We start from the raw sequence: 21575 nt of genomic DNA, 5'->3' as shown, positions 1-21575 counted from the left end.
TTAACATTACTCTCAACTTAGTCTTAGCAGTCTTTAGGACACTGATTTTTTTTGGTTAACAGGAAAGGAATTGGTTATAGATTTGCAGCTGAATTGTAGAGGTCTTTGTAGTTTGACCTAGAGACAATAGGCAGCCATTGAGGATTTTTGAGTGATGGATTGCTTATGTGGTCAGATCTTATGTTTCACAAACCTTTTAATAGTTTTATGGAGAATGGATAGACAGGGAAAAGACTGAAGGCTGGGAAACATGACTTTTTTAATAGTCTGGGTAAAAGGTGAGTAAGGCCTGAACTAGAGTAGAAGTTTTTGAAGTGATGATAAGGCAACAGATGGAAGAGAGATGTCTGTATTGGCTTCTGCAGTTGAGACTTGGCGCCTAATTGAATAGTGGGTAGAGTCTAGGCTCACTTGAAGTTGGAGAACCTGAGTGACTAAAAATATAATGGTGTCATCAACAGAAATGGGGAAATTTGGAAGAGGGATGGATATTTAGGGGGAAAATTAAGTTTCAGTGCTTTGCATTTGAACTGCTTATGATATGTTCTGTTGAAGATGTTCAACAAGCTATCAGTGATGTGGGACTAGAGGTTAGGAAAGAGTTGAGATAGAGTACAGAAAAACTCATGAGTCCATTGCAGTGATAATAATTGAACTCATGTCAGTTATTGAAATTACCAAAAGAGAAAAAGGAAAAAATCCAACTACAGGGCCTTCAGAGATATGCCTGTATTTTATGGATAGGAGGGTAATAATCACAATAAGGAATCATTGAACAAGGAGGTGCATCAGGAAAGGAGAGTACAGTCTCAGAATCTAATGGAAGAAGATGAGTATCATAGAGAATAGAAGTAGTTAACAGTGTCAGAGATTGCAGAAAGGTCAAAGGGAGAATCAGGACCAAGAAAAGGCCCTCAGATTTATCAATTAAAAGACAATTTTAGTTGAATATTCAGGTTGGAAACCATATTGCAAAATAGTGACAAATGAAAAGGTGATAAGCTAATGGAGACAACTGTAGACAAACTTTTTTGAGAATTGAGTTGAATTTTAAAAAAATTTAAATAAAATATTTATTCATCTCCAAAAAAAGAAAGTTAAGAAAACTAGATCTTACAACCCATATAATCTACAGTTGGACCTACTAATACCTGGTTCACAGTTTCAAAGGAAACATGTCTAAGGGGCAGCTAGGTGGCACAGTAGATAGAGCACTGGCCCTGGATTCAGGAGGACCCGAGTTCAAATCTGCCCTCAGACACTTAACAATTACTAGCTGTGTGACCCTGGGCAAGTCACTTAACCCCAGTTGCCTCACCAAAAAAAAAAGAAAGAAAGAAACATGTCTAACCAAAGACAGAAAGGTATGCCCTCTGCAAATGCAGAATTACAGAGTGAAAGGTAGAGAAAAGGATGGTAGCTTTGGATGCAGAGGCAAAGTCGAGTGAAGCTTTTTTAAAGGACAAGGAAGATTTACCTGTGATAAGAAATAGGAGCCAGTAAATAGAGAAAGATTGAAGATTAGAAACAGAAAGTACAACTATCCCTTCCACATTGACTTTCTATGTTGACTTTCCCCATTGCAATTTTGATATAGTGGGGGTCAGCATAAGAAATTACTGTAAATGGGAATTTTTTGAGAGTTTTTTGGAAGCTGCAGACAACACAGAAAAAGTTTAGCATCTCGGAGAGGACAGCAAAATAAAAACATTTTTTGAAACAATCAGATTTCTCTTAAGTGTAGCAGTCTAAGTAGTTTAGCCAGGGTTTATTTATAAAAGCCCTCCAAGCATCATTGAATTGTTGTGGCATCTACCTACTTCTCAAAGTGAATATAAGTATGCTAATGATGCCTAACGTACCTTAACAGAAGTCCATTAAAAATGAAGGATTACGGGGCAGGTAGGTGTGGCGCAGTGGATAGAGCACCGACCCTGGAGTCAGGAGGACCTGAGTTCAAATTCGGCCTCAGACACTTAACACTTGCTAGCTGTGTGACTCTGGGCAAGTCACTTAACCCCAGTTGCCTCACTTAAAAAAAAAATGAAGGATTACTACTGCAAAGTAGTAATCACAAAATTAGGGGATTTCGAAGATTTTTTTAAAATGTCTTTTATACATGCAATATATTCAGTGTTTTCCTCAAATTTGTTTCATTTTTAAAAATTTTCACTTTTATTTTCTATTAAACAATTTTTTCCATGTAGGATTTTTACTTAACATTAATCTATGTATAGTCTATGGCCAAATACTTAACCCAAATGTAATAATAAGGTACAGTAGACACCTCATAAAAGAAAAAGAACAAATTCAAACTTCTTTGATATGAAGGCAGGGTCACAAATTTTTATGCAGACTTCTAGATTGTGAGGGTGCCAGGCCATCATATCAAAGGCACCAGCAAAAGTCAAGGGTCCCTTGTAAAGTACATGAAAAAGGCAACTTTGGATGGATGAATTATATTCGTTTTTGGTAAAGTAGGGGTAAGGCTATTTGTTAAGAAAAGACATGTTGGCCCGAACTTGACACAGTGTCTGGCACATAGTAGGTGCTTATTAAATATTGATTGACTAATTGTCTAGTATTGCAGGTTAGTGGAGATAAGTTTTTCATTGAGGCATTCAAAATTATCAGTGTCAGGGAGACAAGGGAAATCGCCACAAGAGTTGGTGAAACAGAACAGAAAATGTGGCTAAACAACATTACATGTCAACCCGTGTAACTTAATAGCTTACTTACTTTAATCCAGAAGAAGACTGTAAAAACAGTGACATGGGGTAGAGGGAGAGAAAGAGAAAAGGGGGTATTTGCTGTGTCAATTTTCTGTTTCCTTACTTTACATGGATAAATCATTCTCAAATAAAAAAAGCTGGCATGCTGCAGAGATGATATTTGGTATTCTGTCTTAATAGTCTTTGGACTTGATAATTATTACCAGCGTGTTTCAAGTGGGTTTGGTGACATTTAGCCTATCTTATCTTCATCCTAAGTGACAATACCTTACTTAATGAAAAGGATAATCAAGGCAATTCATAGTTTCATAGCAATCTAGTTTTCTGTAAGTAATGAGTTGAGTCATCCCCTTTTTTAAGTTTTAGTTAGTTTTCTTTTCTCTTGACTCAAGCTGTAGTAGTAGTGGAGGGTTGTAGTAGTGGTAGTGGTGTGGAGGTGGTGATGGTAGGTGGCATTTACATAGAATTTTAAGGTTTGTAAACCGTGTTTACAGATGTTATATCATTTTATCCTCATGACAGCCTTGAGAGGTAGCTATTATTATCCCTTTTTTACAGATGAGGAAATTGAGGCAGATAGGTTAAGTGACTTGCCAAAGATCATATAACTAGTGTGTGTTTCTAAGGTATATTTGAACTTTTCTTCCTGATTCCAGGCCTAGCACAGTATTTATTCTACTACCTAACTAACTCTGTAATCAAAATTAGATGCAGTATATTTCAAACAGTTATGGTTTTAGTCATTTTAGTTCTTCCTGTTTGCCTTATCTCAGTGTTAGGTTCTCTTCCCCTATATTTCCATCTCTTATTCTGAGAACAATAGTCAAATCACAGTACCACAGTGCCATTTGACTGCCCAGTGGATCAGCTAATCCCTGTCACCTCTAGCTCAAATTTCATTCCTTGTCCACATTTATGTGCATAAGTTCCCTGAGGTCAGGGACAGCCTTACTTTCTACCTTTAAATTTCCTAGCTCTTGGCACATACATTGTAAGTACTTAATGGATGCTTTGTCATTCATTTGTAATGTACAGGTGTCTCACATTGATATGCTTCTGAAACAAAAGTTATCAGAACAAGAGGGACTTAAGAAGCAACCCAGGAGATCATGTACTCTTCCAAACTACCCTAAAGGCAATCCAGACATTTTGGGAAAGGTGAGTTTCTATTTTTAACTCTTTTAAAGAGTAGGTTATTTTTTCTCCCTCATCTTCATTTTTGAGTCTTTGTGTAATTAGCCCAAATAATAGCATGTCTCTTCCTTCTTCATGTTTGCTTTTGCTCTAGCCAGGTTTGAAATAGATATGTACCAATAGTTTTATAATTCCTGTTCCCAGTGATAGATACTGGGACCTTTAAAATCTAATGTCTGGTCGCCTTGTTTCTACCCCCAGTATGAGGGAAGAACTAGCTAAGGTTTACTTTACTTATAAGCTAGAAATGTCAGCATCAGCTTTTGGCATTAAGCATTTATTATAGAGTAAAGAGAGAACACATGGAATACAGAAAGTGCAGAAAGAAAAGCCTATCTCCCTTAGGGTTCAGATTGGCCTCCTTCTCCTTTCCTTTCTGCCACCAACCTGAGGTTCCAGAAGGAAAAAAAAGCAGAGCCAAGAAACCAGCCCCACTTCCTACTTCCTGTCCTCCTCACCCAGAAGGGGAGGTCCTTCAAGTTGATTTGTTGAATGTGGTCTTGTGTTGATGTTATAGTCAACAGCTTCTGAGAACAACACCCCACTCAGGGCCAGCCAGATGTGGTCTCAATTTAATCAACCATAAGTAGGTTCTTGGTCTCTCAGTCAGTCTCACCCAGTTCAGTCAATTCCAAATCAGTCTTCAGGTGGGGCCCCTGGGGTCTGCCAAATCCTATTATTTTCTCACATTCCCTGTGCTTCATTAAGAAACAATCTTTTCCTTAATGAAGCAATGACATTACAGATATTTATGACTAACAATGTAAAGGGAATGAAAAGAAAGAAAAGAAGTTGAGCGAGGGTTGACGAGGGAAAAAAACAAGGAAAATGTCCATGTAAGTCTTTGGAAGTCTTTTTTCAGACGATTCTTGGGATGTCATCTGGGTGTAATTGTGGAGTGAAAGTCTCTGAGGTGTGGGTGCTGATGATCAGCTAGCAAGTCTCAGCTGGAGAGTTTCAGGTGTGGCTGTAAAGTCTCTCAGGTGTTTCAGATACTGATAATCAGCTGGAAAGTTTCCTACAAAATTGATCTTAACACAACTTTAAATAGCTTTGCCAGTAACCAAATCAAACAATGAGAGTTCTCAAAAACATCTCTAAGGAAATTCAGAATCTTTAGAGATATGACAAAAACAAAAATTGAATTTTTTAAACTAAATATTACTGTAAACTCCCCTGTGGAGAATAAATTGAGAATACAATTGTGATATTAAGAAAATAATTTTTATCTTTGTTTCATCACTTTTTGCATTATCTGCATAATTATCCTCATGCCATTTTGAGAAATTAAAGAATCTAATATAACTGGTAACAGATGTAAAGGCCAAATTCAACATTGTGTTTATCATGACACCTGAGATAATTATGGGGTTACCATAAAAGAACACAGGGGAAACTGAGTCAGGCTTAATTAGATGCATAGGATTGAGATGTCCATGATATCAGGCATATAGGAGGGGGAATCAAAGTCAGGCATAGAATGAGATGGCATAGCCCAACTGTCTTGGGCATCTGCAAGATCCCATGATTTTGTCACATGATGGTAAAATTTAAATATAAAGGTTGGTTGTTCTTTTAGGGGTTTATTCCTGTTTAGCTTTTCACTGGTTTAAGTTATAAGTAGGTGCTATCTTTACCAGTGGTTCAGATTTGAATGAGACTGCAGAAGAATGAAAAAAGGATCGGAATTTAATGTAAGTACTCATTCTGAAATGTTGACAATTCTGTCTCAAGATGGTCCAAGAATTAATTTTTGTAAGCAAAAGTACTATTTGAATGTTTCTTAACAGCAAAAAAGTGCAATTTTTCTCTTCTCTTTTTGCCTTTTCCAACATTGATTTTACCTTTTTCCAGGTGAGTTGGTTTTTTGGGTTTTTTTTTTTTGTTTGTTTTGTTTTGTTTTGTTTTTGGTGAGGCAATTGGGGTTAAGTGACTTGCCCAGGGTCACAGAGCTAGTAAGTGTTAAGTGTCTGAGGCTGGATTTGAACTCAGGTACTCCTGAATCCATGGCCAGTGCTCTATCCACTGCACCACCTAGCTGCCCCTGGGTTATCTTTTTATCTTGCCAGTTTCCAGTTGTACATTGTTAATTTTATCTATTTTTGAACCTGATCATCATATTTTCAACTAACAGGAGGTTAGTGTCTCTTTTTTTGGGTTTGATCCTTTCTTTTACATTCTTTTTTTCTTTTCAGTGTTCTCTAATTTTTTGTCTTGTTTTGACTTTTCTCAGTGTGTATGGATGTGAGTGTGTTTGTATTCCCTTTTTGCCTGCTTTTCCTCATCTTTGTACATCTTTTTTTCCTACTCTTTCCTCAGGCTCTAGAATTCTGACTTACCCTTATATACCACTAAAACTGTTGTAAGCATGGTAGTAATACCTATAGGGTGGAAGGAAGTGATGCATCTAGACTCAGTACAACACTTCCTCCTCCTTTGCAGGTAATATTTACTCACAAACTTCTTGAGTATCATGTAGGGCTGAGGTAATGAAATTAATATTGTCAGGAATGAAGATGAGAAACTTGTTAATTTTTCATCAACTCTGGATGGTTGTCAATTTAATTTTTATTTTATTTCATTATTTATTTATTTATTTATTTATTTTTGCGGGGCAATGGGGATTAAGTGACTTGCCCAGGGTCACACAGCTAGTAAATGTCAAGTGTCTGAGGCTGGATTTGAACTCAGGTCCTCCTGACTCCAGGGCTGGTACTCTATCCACTGCGCCACCCAGCTGCCCCAAGTCATCAATTTAAGTGGCAACAAATTTCATTATTGAGGAAGTAAAAGAAATTTCTGCTTCGAGATTATATATCAACAGTATGCCTTGTGATGGTTAAACTGTAGATACAAGTTTTGGATAAGCTTACTTATATTAATTTATCAATATTATACCAGTAAGGGATCGACCATTGTCTCCTTTGCTTCTCATGGTCCTAGGCCATGTGGTAGAGGAGGCAGAGACAGCTCCAGCATGCCAGTTAGTATAAGTAGGAGAAAAGTGCCCTAGCCCTGTATGGTGTTTTCTAACAGTTTTTATACTTTTTTGATAGAGGTGTGTCATTATACAGTAATCAAAGCTTATTGGTTGGCAAGACTTCAAGGTGGCTTATATTAAAATGAAGGCAAAAGATGACATTAGCAGAAGACATGTAAGGTACCCCTTCCCCCCCCCCCCCCCCTCCCCCAGCTGATCAGGGCAAAGTCCATCCACGTAGGTGAGTTTTAATCCCATCAGTCTTTCAGTAATCTAGACAAAGAATGTCTCCATTCCTTTTTTCCCTTGGGTTTCTCCCAGATGAAATTTGATGACAAACTCTCAAGGACACTGGATTTTTTGGAGGTGGGGTGGGGGAAGAAAGGACTGATCTCTGGGTTTCCCAAGAAATCAATGATTAATAGCCATAAAGTCAGACAGCCATTTTCTTTAGATAGTAGCATTGAGTAGTTTGGGACTCTTTTCATTGGTGTACTATGCAGGAGCATATAAAAGAAGTGGGATAGTGTTTACATTAAGATTGGGTAGTCATCTTTAAATAATTTTAATTACTGGCTTAAAAATAATTTTTATGGGGGCAGCTAGGTGGCGCAGTGGATAGAGCACTGGCCTTGGATTCAGGAGTACCTGAGTTCAAATCCAGCCTCAGACACTTAACACTTACTAGCTGTGTGACCCTGGGCAAGTCACTTAACCCCAATTGCCTCACTAAAAAAAAAAAATAATAATAATTTTTATGAGGTATGAAAACCACACCGACTGTCAGTGTCTGGGTATTTTTTTATTTTTATTTTTTTGGCATGGCTGTGAGGTTTTAAGTGACTTGCCCAGGGTCACACAGCTAGTGAGTGTCAAATGTCTGAGACCAGAGTTGTTGGTTTTTTGTTTTTTGTGGGGCAATGAAGGTTAAGTGACTTGCCCAGAGTCACACAGCTAGTAAGTGTCAAGTGTCTGAGACCGGATTTGAACTCAGGTCTTCCTGAATCCAGGGCCGGTGCTTTATCTACTGTGCTACCTAGTTGCCCCCTGGGTCTTTTTTTTACCTTTGTAAAATACTCTCCTCAATAAGAAAACAGATTTGTAGAAATGGCTATTTATAAGAAATCTAGGAAGGCTTTATAAAATAATGGAAATGAGAATAGAAGAATAAAAAGAATAGACATCACGTAAACTATTATGAAGGAGAAAAGTGAATGAGAAAAAAACTTTACTGAGACTTAGAGTGAGGACCTGGAAAATTTGTACATTACACATTGAAATTCATTTTTGCAAAGTGAGAATAATTGGCTATATTGTTGTTTATAATCTTCAAGTATATTGGGGCAACTAGGTGGCGCAGTTGATAGAGCACCAGCCCTGGAGTCAGGAGTATCTGAGTTCAAATCCGGCTTCAGACACTTAACACTTACTAGCTGTGTGACCCTGGGCAAGTCACATAACCCCAATTGCCTCACTAAAAAAAAACCCCCAAAACAAGAAAGACCCAAAAATAATCTTCAAGTATACCTTCCATTGACGTTAAAGCATTAATCTCTTTATACTCTCAAATAAAATGCATTCTCATTTTTGGTGCCTCACCCCCCATCCCCACCCAAAAAAAGAAAAGAAAAGAAAAGAAAAGAAATGGTTTATTCCCAGACATTTATATGCAGGGTGGGCCAAAACGGTTTCAATATTTAATCACTCCTTTATTGTTTTTAATTTACAGCACCATAGCATCATATGCAGTACATATAGGAAAAGAATTTAAATTCTCATAAATGGCAAAAAAATAAAGAAAAAATAATGTTCAAAAAGTTAGTAAAATATCATAACTTTTGGCCCTCCCTTCCAGTCACTAATGTGAAAAAATATTAATAATGGGTTTGGGGGGTACCCAGGGGCACACACCCCCTACCCCTAAGACAGACACAGACACAGACACAGACACACACACACACACACACACACACACTCTGGCTAATTTCTCAGAGTTGGCCCAAAGATGCAATAGAGATCAGACTAATTTAGTAGAGATTAAAACCACATCTTTTTGAGGGGGCAGCTAGGTGGCACAGTGGATAAAGCACCGGCCCTGGAGTCAGGAGTACCTGAGTTCAAATCTGGCCTCAGACACTTAACATTTACTAGCTGTGTGACCCTGGGCAAGTCACTTAACCCCAATTGCCTCACAAAAAAACAAAACAAAACAAAACCACATCTTTTTGAGAGCTGCCTTTCCCCTCAGAGGTTTTGTCTTTCACTAGACCCTGACCTTAGCAAGGTACGGCTCATTTTAGTATGGACCAGCCTCAGAGCTTGTCAACCAATGGAATTGAATGATTCTAGCCAGTTAGCTTTGAGCAATGTGTAAGAGCCTCCCCTAGGGAAGGAGGAACTGGGGTGGACTGCAAGAGGCTTGGTTTTGCTTGTTCTGTTGCACCGGGGAGCCACTTAAGCTAGGTACACACTCTCCTCTCCCACTTGAACAAATGTATTAGGTATGTAACTAGTAGGGAATTCGGGCAGACACACGGTCAACTCTTTAGTAACATTTAATATGATTTAATAAATGCTTAATGCCAAAAACTGGTGCAATAGACATTAATTTATAAGGAGCAATATCTTAGAAACTCTAGCCAAGTTCCCCAATAATTTAGAACAGAGACAGGCTGGCCCCCAATATTTCAAATGACATACTACTCAGGCAAAATGGTGCCCTATTGTAAGTGATTTAGTCTGGAGGACCTGACTCTAGTACTCCATCCACTATGCCACCTATCTCTTCCCACCCCCCCACCCCCCAACAATAAAATAAAAATCTTTAATGTGAAATGTTTAATTCTGGAGTGAAGTCTGTGGGCTTCATAAAGCATGAGTGAGAGATAATTTGCCAGAGTTTAAATGAAGTTTAATACCAGAAGTGATTTAACAAATTCTTTAACCCAGTAAAAAGATGCTTCCTTTATTTTATTTTTCTCCTTCCTTCTCAATACAAGAAAAAAATAAAAATGAGCAACCTCCTGAAAGAGAAACTTCTATCCATATAAACTAGAGTTGAGAGTTGTCTCCATGTTACTTGACACTTAGGATCATAGGAACAACATGGAAATTATTTTCTGCTGCATCTAAGTGTTGCTGAGATTGAAGATAATTATAGGATGTCACTTTCCTAGACACCTAAAATTGGGTCTTAAAAGGAAAGGCATATAAAGCTTGAGTAAGTAACCAATAGCCAGTACCAAGACAGAATTCAAACAGCTCAAATCAGCAGAAAAAGTATTCCTCACTTTACTTTCTTTATGTTTCTTTTCTATAGATTCTTTAGTTCCATGCCTTCCTGACTTAGCAGATACATGCAAGGGAAGACTACCCCAGTCCTGGAAGGGGATGACTTAGTTTAACCCTAAGATGCTTCAGTAATTTTCTCCTCAAGTTAAAAATAATTTGAAATTATTATATCTTTTCAGTGTTATTATCAATACTACTAAATGTTGAAAAACTAATAACTGAAGAAAATAGCAGTACTAGTTTAGGTTATGTTCAGTAAAATAGAAAAGTTATTGAAGTTAGAACAACATTCTTCACTTAGCTTACTATATAAGTAAACATTAAGTTCATATTCATGTCTTCAATGGAGTATGACTTCTGAAAAGCAAAAAGAATTACTTCTTTGGGACACATATAGAATGACTAACTAGCCTGAGAGATATTAAATATCACAAAACTCGTGACTGAGATATTTAATGGTTTCCATTATCCTGTTATGAATTAATTTTTTAATTATCTTTTAGTTTTAATCAATTTTCAAAATTTGTAACTAGATCTAAGAGGGTATCATTTTCCACTCTGTTTTGTGTTTACTTTTTTTTTTAAGTGAGGCAATTGGGGTTAAGTGACTTGCCCAGGGTCACACAGCTAGTAAGTGTTAAGTGTCTGAGGCCGGATTTGAACTCAGGTCCTCCTAACTCCAGGGCCGGTGCTCTATACATTACGCCACCTAGCTGCCCCTTCTGTTTTGTAAATAAATGGCATTTAAGCTTTTGCTTTTGATCAGAATGAATTTAACTGCAGAGTTAAGCACTTTTGAACAAAATTGACTTGCTCTACCAGTCTCACTTTATTCCACTGATAGAAATATCTTAGAGCTTTTGACTTTCATCTAAATCTGAATGTGACAGGATGAGTTGAAAGATAGAGATTCTACATGTATCCTCACCAGCAGCTGCTTTAGTATACAGATGAATTCTCATATCATTCGTCTGTCAGACAGTTAGCTTTGGGTTTCACTATGATTTCAGAAACAGTCTAATTACAAATCTTATGAAATACTAAATTCATCATTACCTATAATTGAAACCGATTGGTTATGGATCATATGACCTTTTTGGTCATAAAGAAATAAGATCAATTGATAGTGTTCTTTCCTCTTTATGCAGATAGTCAGTTAATGTTGGGCTAGTTTCTCTGATTTTCTTCCTGCCTCTTTTTTTCTTCCTGGTTAAATCCTGGAAAATTTTGATTGAAGCATAATGATTTTGGTGACTCTCACAGTGGTGTGTGGCAGTTTTTTATTACAAAGCTGGTAGTGGACAAGCTGGGGTCAACTTTCAGGGTAGTGATATTTTAACATTATGGGAAACTTGAACTAGGAACCTACTGTTAAAAAGCAAACATTTATGAAACCACAGTCTCACAAATAAACAAGATTGCAGTTGAAAGAATAGTGAGGATCTACAAAATTTATTTGGAAGTAGATTTTTATTAATGTACAAATATTTTAGAAAGCTTTCTCAGCATATGTATTTTAAATGGTTTATGAAATCTATGTTAAAATGTTAAATACAAAAAAAGTTAAATATGCTCTTGTTTTTTCATTTGCTATCTTTTCAGATCTAAATAGTTTTTTTAAGTATTTAGTAACAAAATTGTACAAAATTTTGAGTATAAAGGATTTGCGTCTTACATTTTTTTTTTTTACCCCAGAGTATGCTTCGTACTTTTTTAAGTGGATTAGAACAGATGTTAAATTTTCAGGATTCCAGAATTTAAAATATGTCTGCAACTATCTAAACTTACTATTTAGGCAAATGTACACTTGGGTTTTAAAAATCTTTACATTTTTATGTATTTTTTTGAATTTTAACTTTGAATGTGGCATGTAGATTGCACACTTGGCACAGATTGAAGATGATGAAGCTGCAAAGGTTATTTCTTGGCACTTGGCAAGTGATATGGACTGTGTGGTCACTCTAACTACTGATGCTGCTCGTAGAATCTTTGATGAAACTCAAGGTCGCCAACAGGTGTTGCCACTTGATTCCATTTATAAGAAGACTCTTCCAGATTGGAACAGGTTAGAAAAATATGAACTTAAACATTTTCTTTTTTCTAAAGTACTTTATAAGCTCTTTTTTTTTGTTGTTGGATAAAAAATAATTTAAATTGGGACTAAGTTTTAAAAAGACTTAATTTAAAATAACTTACAGGATAAATGAATCACTTAAATAATTGGGAATTTTGTCATAATTATTAAGCACTATTATAATGATTAGTGTTTCATGGCTACACTACCATTCTTATCAGTGCTAATATTGATAATATAGTGGCAATTATCAAATTTGAAATTTAATTCGCAAACATTGTTACATTATATATATGCAAATACAAAAAGAGAGCAAATCCATAGTATTTGCTTAACATAAGTTTTTAACCTAGTGTGTAAAGGGTAATGCAATGCTGTACATGATACTATATTTAAAAGAAATAGATAGATTTCTCCTTTTCCCCTTTCTTCTCTTTGTTGTGCTTTGCAGTTAGAAGAGGGAAACAATCTATATAGTAGAATGATTGAACTCTAGACTAAGCTAGAAGTGAGAAATCAAGGCTATATTACAGAGAGTTAATGATGTAGCACATGGATTACAGAGGAGAGAGACTTAGTTCTCAAATAGCCTTCCATAGCCCTCAAAACTTAGTGATACTTGATGCTAACTCATTGCTTCTTTTCCATATTTTTTTCTCCTCTACAATCTGGCTTCTCTCCTTATCACTGAACTGAAACCTCCCTTGCCAAAGTTTTCAGTGATCGTTTTTTTTTTTAAATTTATTGATGTTTTTTGGATTTACTTGACCTTCATTTTTAAATAAAGCCTTTCCCCAGGGAATTATCCCTTATAATGAAAAGAAAAAAGGGAAAGAAAAGCTAACACATAGACAGAGTCAAACAGCTTTTATATGTTTTATACCCATAATCTCTCATTTTGATGCATTTTCTCATTTCTTCCCTGGGTTCAAGCTTAGTCATTATAATTACATAGCTTTGAGTTTTAGTTGTTTTTTTATTGTTGGCCTTTCCATTTACTTTGTTGTCATAACTTATATTGTTTTTCTGGTTATGATTACTTTGATTATATAATTTTTTAATGAATGTTCTTGTCCAACTCTTCATCCCTGGCCCTACAATATCTCTTTTTTTAAAATTAAATTAAATTTTTTTTGTGGGGCAATAAGGGTTTAAGTGACTTGCCCAGGGTCACACAGCTAGTAAGTATCATGTGTCTGAGGCTGGATTTGAATTCAGGTCCTACTGAATCTAGGGCGGGTGCTTTATCCACTGTGCCACCTAACTGTCCCTACAGTATCTCTTCATGTACATCCCTTTCTCTCTTTAACTCTGGCTTAATTCAAGGTCTCATCACCATTTTTCTGTACTATTAAAATGACCTTCTAATTGGTCTACTTGCCTTCAAGTCTGTAATACATGTTCCATATCACTGCTGAAATTATTTTCCTAAAGCAGAGATCTGACTGACCATGTATTTCTCCTGATCAGTGAATAGGGGCATTCTTTTACCTCAGGAATCTAATACAGTTTTTTTCTCACCACCCTCCATTTCCTTATTCACTTACCTTTCTGGCCTTATTGTACATTATTCCTTTCTAGTCTCTATGATCCAGAGAGAATCATGGAAAAATTGGCCTTCTTTCTGTTCTTATATATAAAACCCCATTCTCTTTTCTATGGGCTCTTGCACAGGCTGTCCCCCATTGCTGGAATTCCTCTCAGAATAACTAATTTCCATCTCAGGTTATCTTTCCCCTCTTACATAATGACCGATTCCCCACCACACCCCATTTTTACCTACTTCTCCACCAAGCTATTATTGCCTTCTCTCCACAGATTACCTTAATTTATTTTTTGCCTAATTTGTATATACTTGTGTGTCTGTGTGTATTGTCTCTCTTACTCTTTGCAGTAAAATCAGTCACATTGTAGGTTAATTAATGCATTTATTTAAACACTAATGTTACTAGGAAAAATAAAAAAATAAGTCACTTTGTCTTTTTTACTCTTTTTTTGAACCTGTTCTCCTAGATAATCAATACCCCTCATTCTTTTGCTCTAATGGTCCCCATTTCCATGACAATTTACTGGATACTCTGTATCCAGTTAAATAAAAACAGAAACATGTATTTGCTGAATACCATTATCTGAGTCTCAGTAATGACCTAATTAACCAATTATTTGTGCTTCTTTAACTGCTTGATTTTCATCTATACTTTTATGCCCTGGTCAAGTGCAAAATTTAGATGAGACAACAATCCTTGCCTCTCCAAGTATTTAGGTCAATATACAATAAGGCATATACAGACATAAGCATAATGTATGATAAATATGTCTGAAATATGTATAATTGTTGCTTTGTAAAGATACAAGTAAAGAGAGATACCCTTACTACATACTGGTTGTATGGTAGAATATGGCGAACCCTTTATAGGAAATGGCATTTGGCTTGTGCTATAAAGGTTTGCAAATATTGCGAATGACCGATGCTACAGTCTGAAAAGGCACCTACAGCATGAGATAGCAAACATTTATTAAGGCCTTATTATATGCCAGGCACTGTCCTAGATGCTGGGAATACATAGACAAAGAATAAAATAGTCTCTGTTCTCAAGTAGCTTACATTCTAATGGAGGATATAAAAAGCACATACAGAAATACATACAGAACAGATATAAGAAAAGAAAAATGAGCAGTGTACAAAGGGGGGACACTAGCAGTTGGGGATCAGTAAAGGCTTCATTTCAAATGTGGTGCTTGAGTACTGTTTTGAAGAAAGAGAGGGATTCTATGGGGAAAAAGAGGAGAAGCAAGTAGATAGATTCCAGGCACAGGAAGCAGGCATAGAAAGGAGATGATGTACCATATGTGAGCAATTCAGTGGTCAGAGGGCAGTAGGCTGGAAAAATAGATTAGGGCCAGGTTGTACCCGATAATGAAAGGCCTTGAATAACTGGTTCAGTAGTCACTGAAGGATTAAAGCAGGTGATAATCAAATTTGTTCATTATTGAAGGAGAGACAGTGAAGGCAAGAAAATGAAATAGGAGCAACTCAAGGGAGTCGGGGGCTACACTAGGGTGATGTGTAGAAATAACAGGGGAAGGGACAGATCTGAGAGATACTGTGGAGGTAGAATCAATAAGACTTGACATGTAATTGGATATGGAAGAAATAAGAGTCAAAAGGGGAGAGTAAAGTCGAAGACTGAATACCAAACTTTTGAAAATGAGTCAGTATTGCTATATATAGAAATAGGGAGGTCAGAAACGGGGGCATATTTTTTTGGAGAAAGATAATAAGCATGACTTTTATAATTTTTTTAATCATAAAAGTGTTATTTTTCAGTTGCATGTAAAGATAGTTTTCAACATTTGCTTTCATAAGATTTTTAGTTACAAATTTTTCTCTCTCCTTCCCTTCCCTCTCCCCTCCCCAAGACAGAAAGCAATCTGATATAAGTTATATACAATCACATTAAATCTATTTCTGCATTAGTCATGTTGTGAAAGATGTTTTGTTTGTTTGTTTTTGGGTTTTTTTTGGTGAGGCAATTGGGGTTAAGCAACTTGCCCAGGGTCACACAGCTAGTGTCAAGTGTCTGAGGCTGGATTTGAACCCAGGTGCTCCTGAATCCAGGGCTGGTGCTTTATCCCCTGCACCACCTAGCTGCCCCTGTGAAAGATGAATCAGAACACAAGGGGAAAACCTCAAAAAAGAAAAAAAAAAAGTAGAAAGTGTATGGTTCAATCTGCATTCAAAATCCACAGTTCTTTTTTCTGGATGTGGAAAACATTTTCCATCATGAGTCCTTTGGAAATGTCTTGGATCATCGTATTGCTGAAAACCGCTAAGTCTATCACAGTTGATCTTCACACAGTGTTGCTGTTACTATGTACAATGTTCTCCTAGTTCTGCTCACTTCACTTGACGTCAGTCCACTTAAGTCATTCCAGGTTTTTATGAAGTCTGCCTTAAGCATGACTTTTAGATATATTTTAGAAGATATAATCTGAACTTCATGAAAAAGCAAAAACAAAAAACATTTTCCTTCTACACTGTATTACTTTATTTGTTTTTGATTTTGGTTTGTTTTTTTGTTTTGGTTTGTTTTTTTGGTGGGGCAATGAGGGTCAAGTGGCTTGCCCAAGGTCACAGAGCTAGTAAGTGTCAAGCGTCTGAGGCTGGATTTGAACTCGGGTCCTCCTGAATCTAGGGCTGGTGCTTTATCCACTGCTCTACCTAGTTGCCCCTGCATTGTATTACTTTAAAAACTGCTGCTTATATATGTTTCCTTTTCTACCATTGTACAATTAAAAAAAAAAAATTTCAGTGGCTCTTCTCCTTTATCATTCCTTTTTTGTTGTTGTTGTTGTCGTTATATCTATTTATCCCTCCCGTAATCTTTATTTCCTTCAATTTAAAATAGAAATCATCAGCATTGTAATGAAAAAATAGAGGTAAGCAAAACAAATCCACCCAGTGGCCATGACCAACAATCTTGTGTCTGTCTCTTCCTGCACCTTGAGGCCATCACCTCTCTGTCAGGAAGTTAGTGATATAAGTCCTTTGATGTGCTTTGATCAGAGTTTTGAAGTCTCTTAAAGTTGTTTTTTCATTGGGTAAATTATTCTTGTGCTCACTTCATTATCCAGCATATCCTATTTCCCAGGATTTTCTGAAACTATCCGTCATTTCTTACACCATAATAATATTCTATTACATTTATTTACTGAAATTTTTTCAGCCATTTCTCAGTTGGTAAAGTACCTCCTTAATTTCTAGATCTTTCTCCCCACCCCCTTTTAATCCTTCCTTCTCTTCAGAAAATTTGGTTTTCATGTAACTATTCCTGCTCCCTTATTCATCTTCTTCCATCCCATCCATTATTCACCATTCCTGTGCCTATTCTTTTATTGAGTTTGATGTATTTCTAGGCCAAATTTTGTGAATATATGTTTAGTCCTCCTTTATCCAGTACAGATAAGTGTGAGGTTCATATAATGCCTGCTACTCCCACCCATTTCACCATGTTGGTATATCTTTCCTCTCACATACCCCAATTCTGAGAAATAATAAGTTCTTCCCCTTCTCACCCTGTAAAGTCACTCTACTCCACCAACCTCCTGTCCTTGGAAGATTCCTCCTCCCTTTGCACATCCTTCTCTTGATTAATCAGTTGATTTCAGAAACCTCCATTTTAAGTAAAGGACCCGGACCAGCCATGTTCCCTTCTTTATTCCTCTCTGGGCTTTGTTCCCCTTTTCTCTACTACTTCTTTTACACTATTTGTTGCCTTCCACCTTAGAATGTAAGCTCATTGAAGAAAGGGAAAATATGTGTCTTTTTGTTGCATTCCTAGTGCTTAGTACAGTCCTTGGCCCATAGTAATCACTTAATAAATGCTTGTTGACTTAGACTTCCTTCCTATCATGGTGTATTCTTTCTACACTAATGTATTTCTCCTTTTACCATCCTTTTTTTTTTTTTTTTTTTTTTTTTTTTTTTTTTGCAATGGGGGTTAAGTGACTTGCCCATGGTCACACAGCTAGTAAGTGTCAAGTGTCTGAGGCCGGATTTGAACTCAGGTACTCCTGAATCCAGGGCCGGTGCTTTAACCACTGCGCTATCTAGCTGCCCCTACCATCCTTTTTCTTTCTGCTCTTAAAGCCCTCAAAACCAAACCAAATCACCTCCAAGTCTTCTGCTTTTGTTATTTAATTCTGCATGCCCTTTGTTTATGAGGGACACTTGTTTCTTCTCCTCCTATTAGAAAGTGAGCCCTTTACTATCATACAGCCCTTTCATTCGCTCAAGTAATTGTACTTTTCGAAATTTCTCTTGAGTCTTGTGTTTGTGTTTCAGTGCAGAATAGCTGAGTAGTTTGGGAAACACTCAATTTAACTTACTTTTAACTCTCCAGATTCAGATTTTCAGAGTTAAGTTATATGTGAATATTAGGGAGTTAATTATGTGTCAAAATTATATATACTAGTTTTTCATTATATTGTTCAAAGTAATAATGAGAGAAATTTAAGTCTTATTTAATATGTTGTTTTTCAACCAGGCCTCTTCCTCATTTACGAAATGGAAAAAATTATTTCAAACCTATTGGTAATCCAGTATTTGCCAGAGATTTGTTAACATTTCCAGACAATACAGATCATTGTCAAACAGGTAAAGGATATTATTTAAATAGGGGTAGAGACAGAAGTTATCTATTTGATAAATGTATTATACACGGAATCATGTCTTTGTTAGCAGTACTATATCGATTCACATTTATTTTAATTTTCAGAAAGTGAATTTATCTATGGAAGCCTATTATTAATTGTTGACAATTCTACTTGTCAGTCTAGGAGGACAGTATTTAATATAACTCTAAGAACTAGCATTTTCACTTAAAGAAAATATTTGGTTTTTGTCTTATTTTCTTTTAATACGTTAATGGGAAAAGTTCTCATAATAGAAATCAGATTCTCATTAATTTTCTGTTTTAGTGTTTGGGATGCTATTAGGAGATACCATCATTTTGGACAATTTGGATGCTGCCAACCATTATAGAAAAGAGGTATGTTTACTTATTTGGGTTTGTATTTTTAATTTTCTCCTTATATTACATTTTTTAAGGAATTGATTTTGTAGTTCACATGCAGAAAACAGGCCTATTCACAGTTATGTAAGACAGTTATGGGACAATGAATCTTACTATAAGTTTGAAAGAAAACAATGCAAAAAAACTTAATACCACTCAAAAATGGCAGTTTATCTAAAATGTCCATATACTTTAAAAGTCTGGTCTGATAACATTATGCCTTTCACTAGTAAATATTGTAAACTAAGTAACATAGTCTAGTACATATTGGGAGAGATTTGAATTTTGATCATTTGATCCTGACTTAAAGTGTCAAAGGAAGCAAATTTAAGTTTATCTTGTTTTCCTGAAATTAGAGCTAACTCTTCTAATGGCTTTGAATTATACTAAATTATTTTACACTGTGGGAGTGGTTTGATTGGCCCATTATCTATGTATATAGCATGCCCACACATAAATTTGTCATATGTGGGCTATAACAGAATATTTCATTTAAAATGCCTTATAAGTTTATTCTTTCAGTATAGCTCTTATCAGTATACAAGTTGCCTTAGGGTCCTTTGAAAGAGTTCATTCTTTATAGTATTAAACTATATCCATAGATTAAATGTGTTTTAAACTGAACTCATCTTTCCCCAAACTTTCTCTTCTTCCTAATTTCCACATTACTTAGGAGGGTAGCACTACACTCCCAGTTCACCTAGGTTTACAGTGAAGGGGCTAACCATGACTTCTAACACTTTTTTTTCAGTCTTTTGTCAAATCCTATCATTTCTGTCTTTGCAACATCTCTTGCATAGGCTCCTTTTTCTTCTGATGCTGCCGTCATACTAGTGCAGGTCCTCGTCACCTCACACTTGCATCAGTGAAATAGCCTGCTGGTTGGCCTTTGCCTCTAATCTCTCCCTTCTCCAGTGCATCTTCCTCTCTCGGATTGTTCTTTCTAAAACATAGCTCTTTGTCACTCCCTTATTCAGTAAACTCCAATGGCTCCTGAGGATCTTCAAGATCAGATCTAATATAAAATCCTGTTGGCATTCAATATGGCAATATAGCATTGCCCTTTCCTTCCCTTCTAGTCTTTTTCACACCTTGCTCCCTTTCACATACTCTGAGTTTCTATGATACTACCCTCCTTCTTCTATAAGGTACTCCATATCCTGCCTCTGGGCTTTTTACTGGCTGTCTCTCATGGCTGGAATTCTCTTCCCTTCTAATGTCTGCCTCTTGGCTTTCCTAGCTTCCTTCAGCTACCATCTAAAAATCCAACCTTCTTCAAGAACCTTTTCCTTATCTCTCTGAGTGATAGTTCCTTCCTTCTAAGATTATCTCCAAACCTTTCTCTGTCTTGCTTATGTATAGGTTTTTTCATGTTGTCTCCCTTATTAAATTGAGAGCAAGGACTATATTTTGCCTTTCTTTGTATCCTCAGCATTTAGTACAGTACCAGAGATGGAGTAGGTGCTGAATATAAAGGCTTATTAACTTGACTTTCTGTTTTCACATTTTATGAGTTTATTTTAAAATAATACACACATATATACACATGTGTATGTGTGTATATTCATTCATTCATTTAAAAATCCCCTGACGTCTCCTTGAAAGAGGGAAAAAAAACCCCACATAATTTGGAGGCTAATTATTTACCTTTTAAAGCTATTCTTAGTATGGGCAGATAGCCTTAGATTAGTCCTAAGATTATTACTGTTCAAATTGCCTCTTCTAGCTACTATCCTATATATCTCATTCATCTCACTGCCCCAAATTGTTTCTCACTGTCCTCTTTCTTTAACCATCTGATATCCATTCTTTCCATTCTACTGCAACTGCATTCTTGCAGGTCATTAGTGACCCTCAATAACCCAATTGATTGCCATTTTCTCAGTCATTAGTCTTCTTTATAGCCTTTGACTTGATTATCATCTTACATCTATTTTCCCCGATTCCTGTGTTGCTGTTGGATCTAGATTTCCTTTCTACTTCCAGTCTTTCAGTAGCTTCTTTTTTCCCCCCTTTCCCTAAATGTGGTTGTTTTCCTTTAGCAATTATCTTCTGCTTCCAGGGGTTCCACTCCTACTTTTATGCAGATGACTCCCAGATTCATATCTCTTATTCCTTCATCTTTGTTGAACTCTTCTTCAACATATGCATCTGCCTTCTGGATAGTACCACTTGACTTACAATTATCTTAAATTTTTAAATTTTTTTTTTTTGGTGGGGCTATGGGGGTTAAGTGACTTGCCCAGGGTCACACAGCTAGTAAGTGTCAAGTGTCTGAGGCCGGATTTGAACTCAGGTACTCCTGAATCCAAGGCCGGTGCTTTATCCACTGCGCCACCTAGCTGCCCCCTATCTTAAATTCTTAACTAAGTTCCTTATCCTCACCCAAATCTAGGTTTCCTTCTTCAACTTCTGGACTTTTTAACAGAACCAAATGGAGCTCTCTGATTCTTCATTTTTACCTTTTTCTCCATATCCTAGCATTTGCCAAGTCCTAACTATGCTTCTTTCATAATGAATTCCAAGCATACCACTTTCTATACTCATTTTAAGTGTCTTAGTTTAGATTAATGCATTTTGCTTGCACTACTTTTTAGTTGATTGTGCATATGACTACCAAAGGAACTATTTTTTATCATTCCTGCCTTTTCCCTTCTGAAAGAAATGGCAGTTCTAATTGATGAGTTACTCTCTATGATATTTAAAAGATCATTAACAATGGTACATTC

The 21575-nt window shown here is 36.3% G+C and overlaps 1 protein-coding gene across 2 annotated transcripts in view; it reads left to right on the top strand.

The window, feature by feature from the left end:
• SMCHD1 (structural maintenance of chromosomes flexible hinge domain containing 1) overlaps positions 1–21575 on the top strand; it is a 175891-nt gene that overhangs the window by 131769 nt on the left and 22547 nt on the right. For both annotated transcript variants that reach the window (XM_043963441.1, XM_043963450.1), the window contains exons 41-44: positions 3768–3890; positions 12072–12262; positions 18319–18428; positions 18752–18822. In XM_043963441.1, coding sequence (XP_043819376.1) covers positions 3768–3890; positions 12072–12262; positions 18319–18428; positions 18752–18822 — 495 coding nt within the window. The remainder of the gene's footprint in view (positions 1–3767; positions 3891–12071; positions 12263–18318; positions 18429–18751; positions 18823–21575) is intronic.

This window comes from Dromiciops gliroides, chromosome 1 (genome assembly GCF_019393635.1).
Source record: "Dromiciops gliroides isolate mDroGli1 chromosome 1, mDroGli1.pri, whole genome shotgun sequence".
NCBI classification, from domain to species: Eukaryota; Metazoa; Chordata; class Mammalia; order Microbiotheria; family Microbiotheriidae; genus Dromiciops; species Dromiciops gliroides.
The sequence above is the reverse complement of the archived record's forward strand: the minus strand, read 5'-3'. Positions and strand labels throughout refer to the sequence as shown.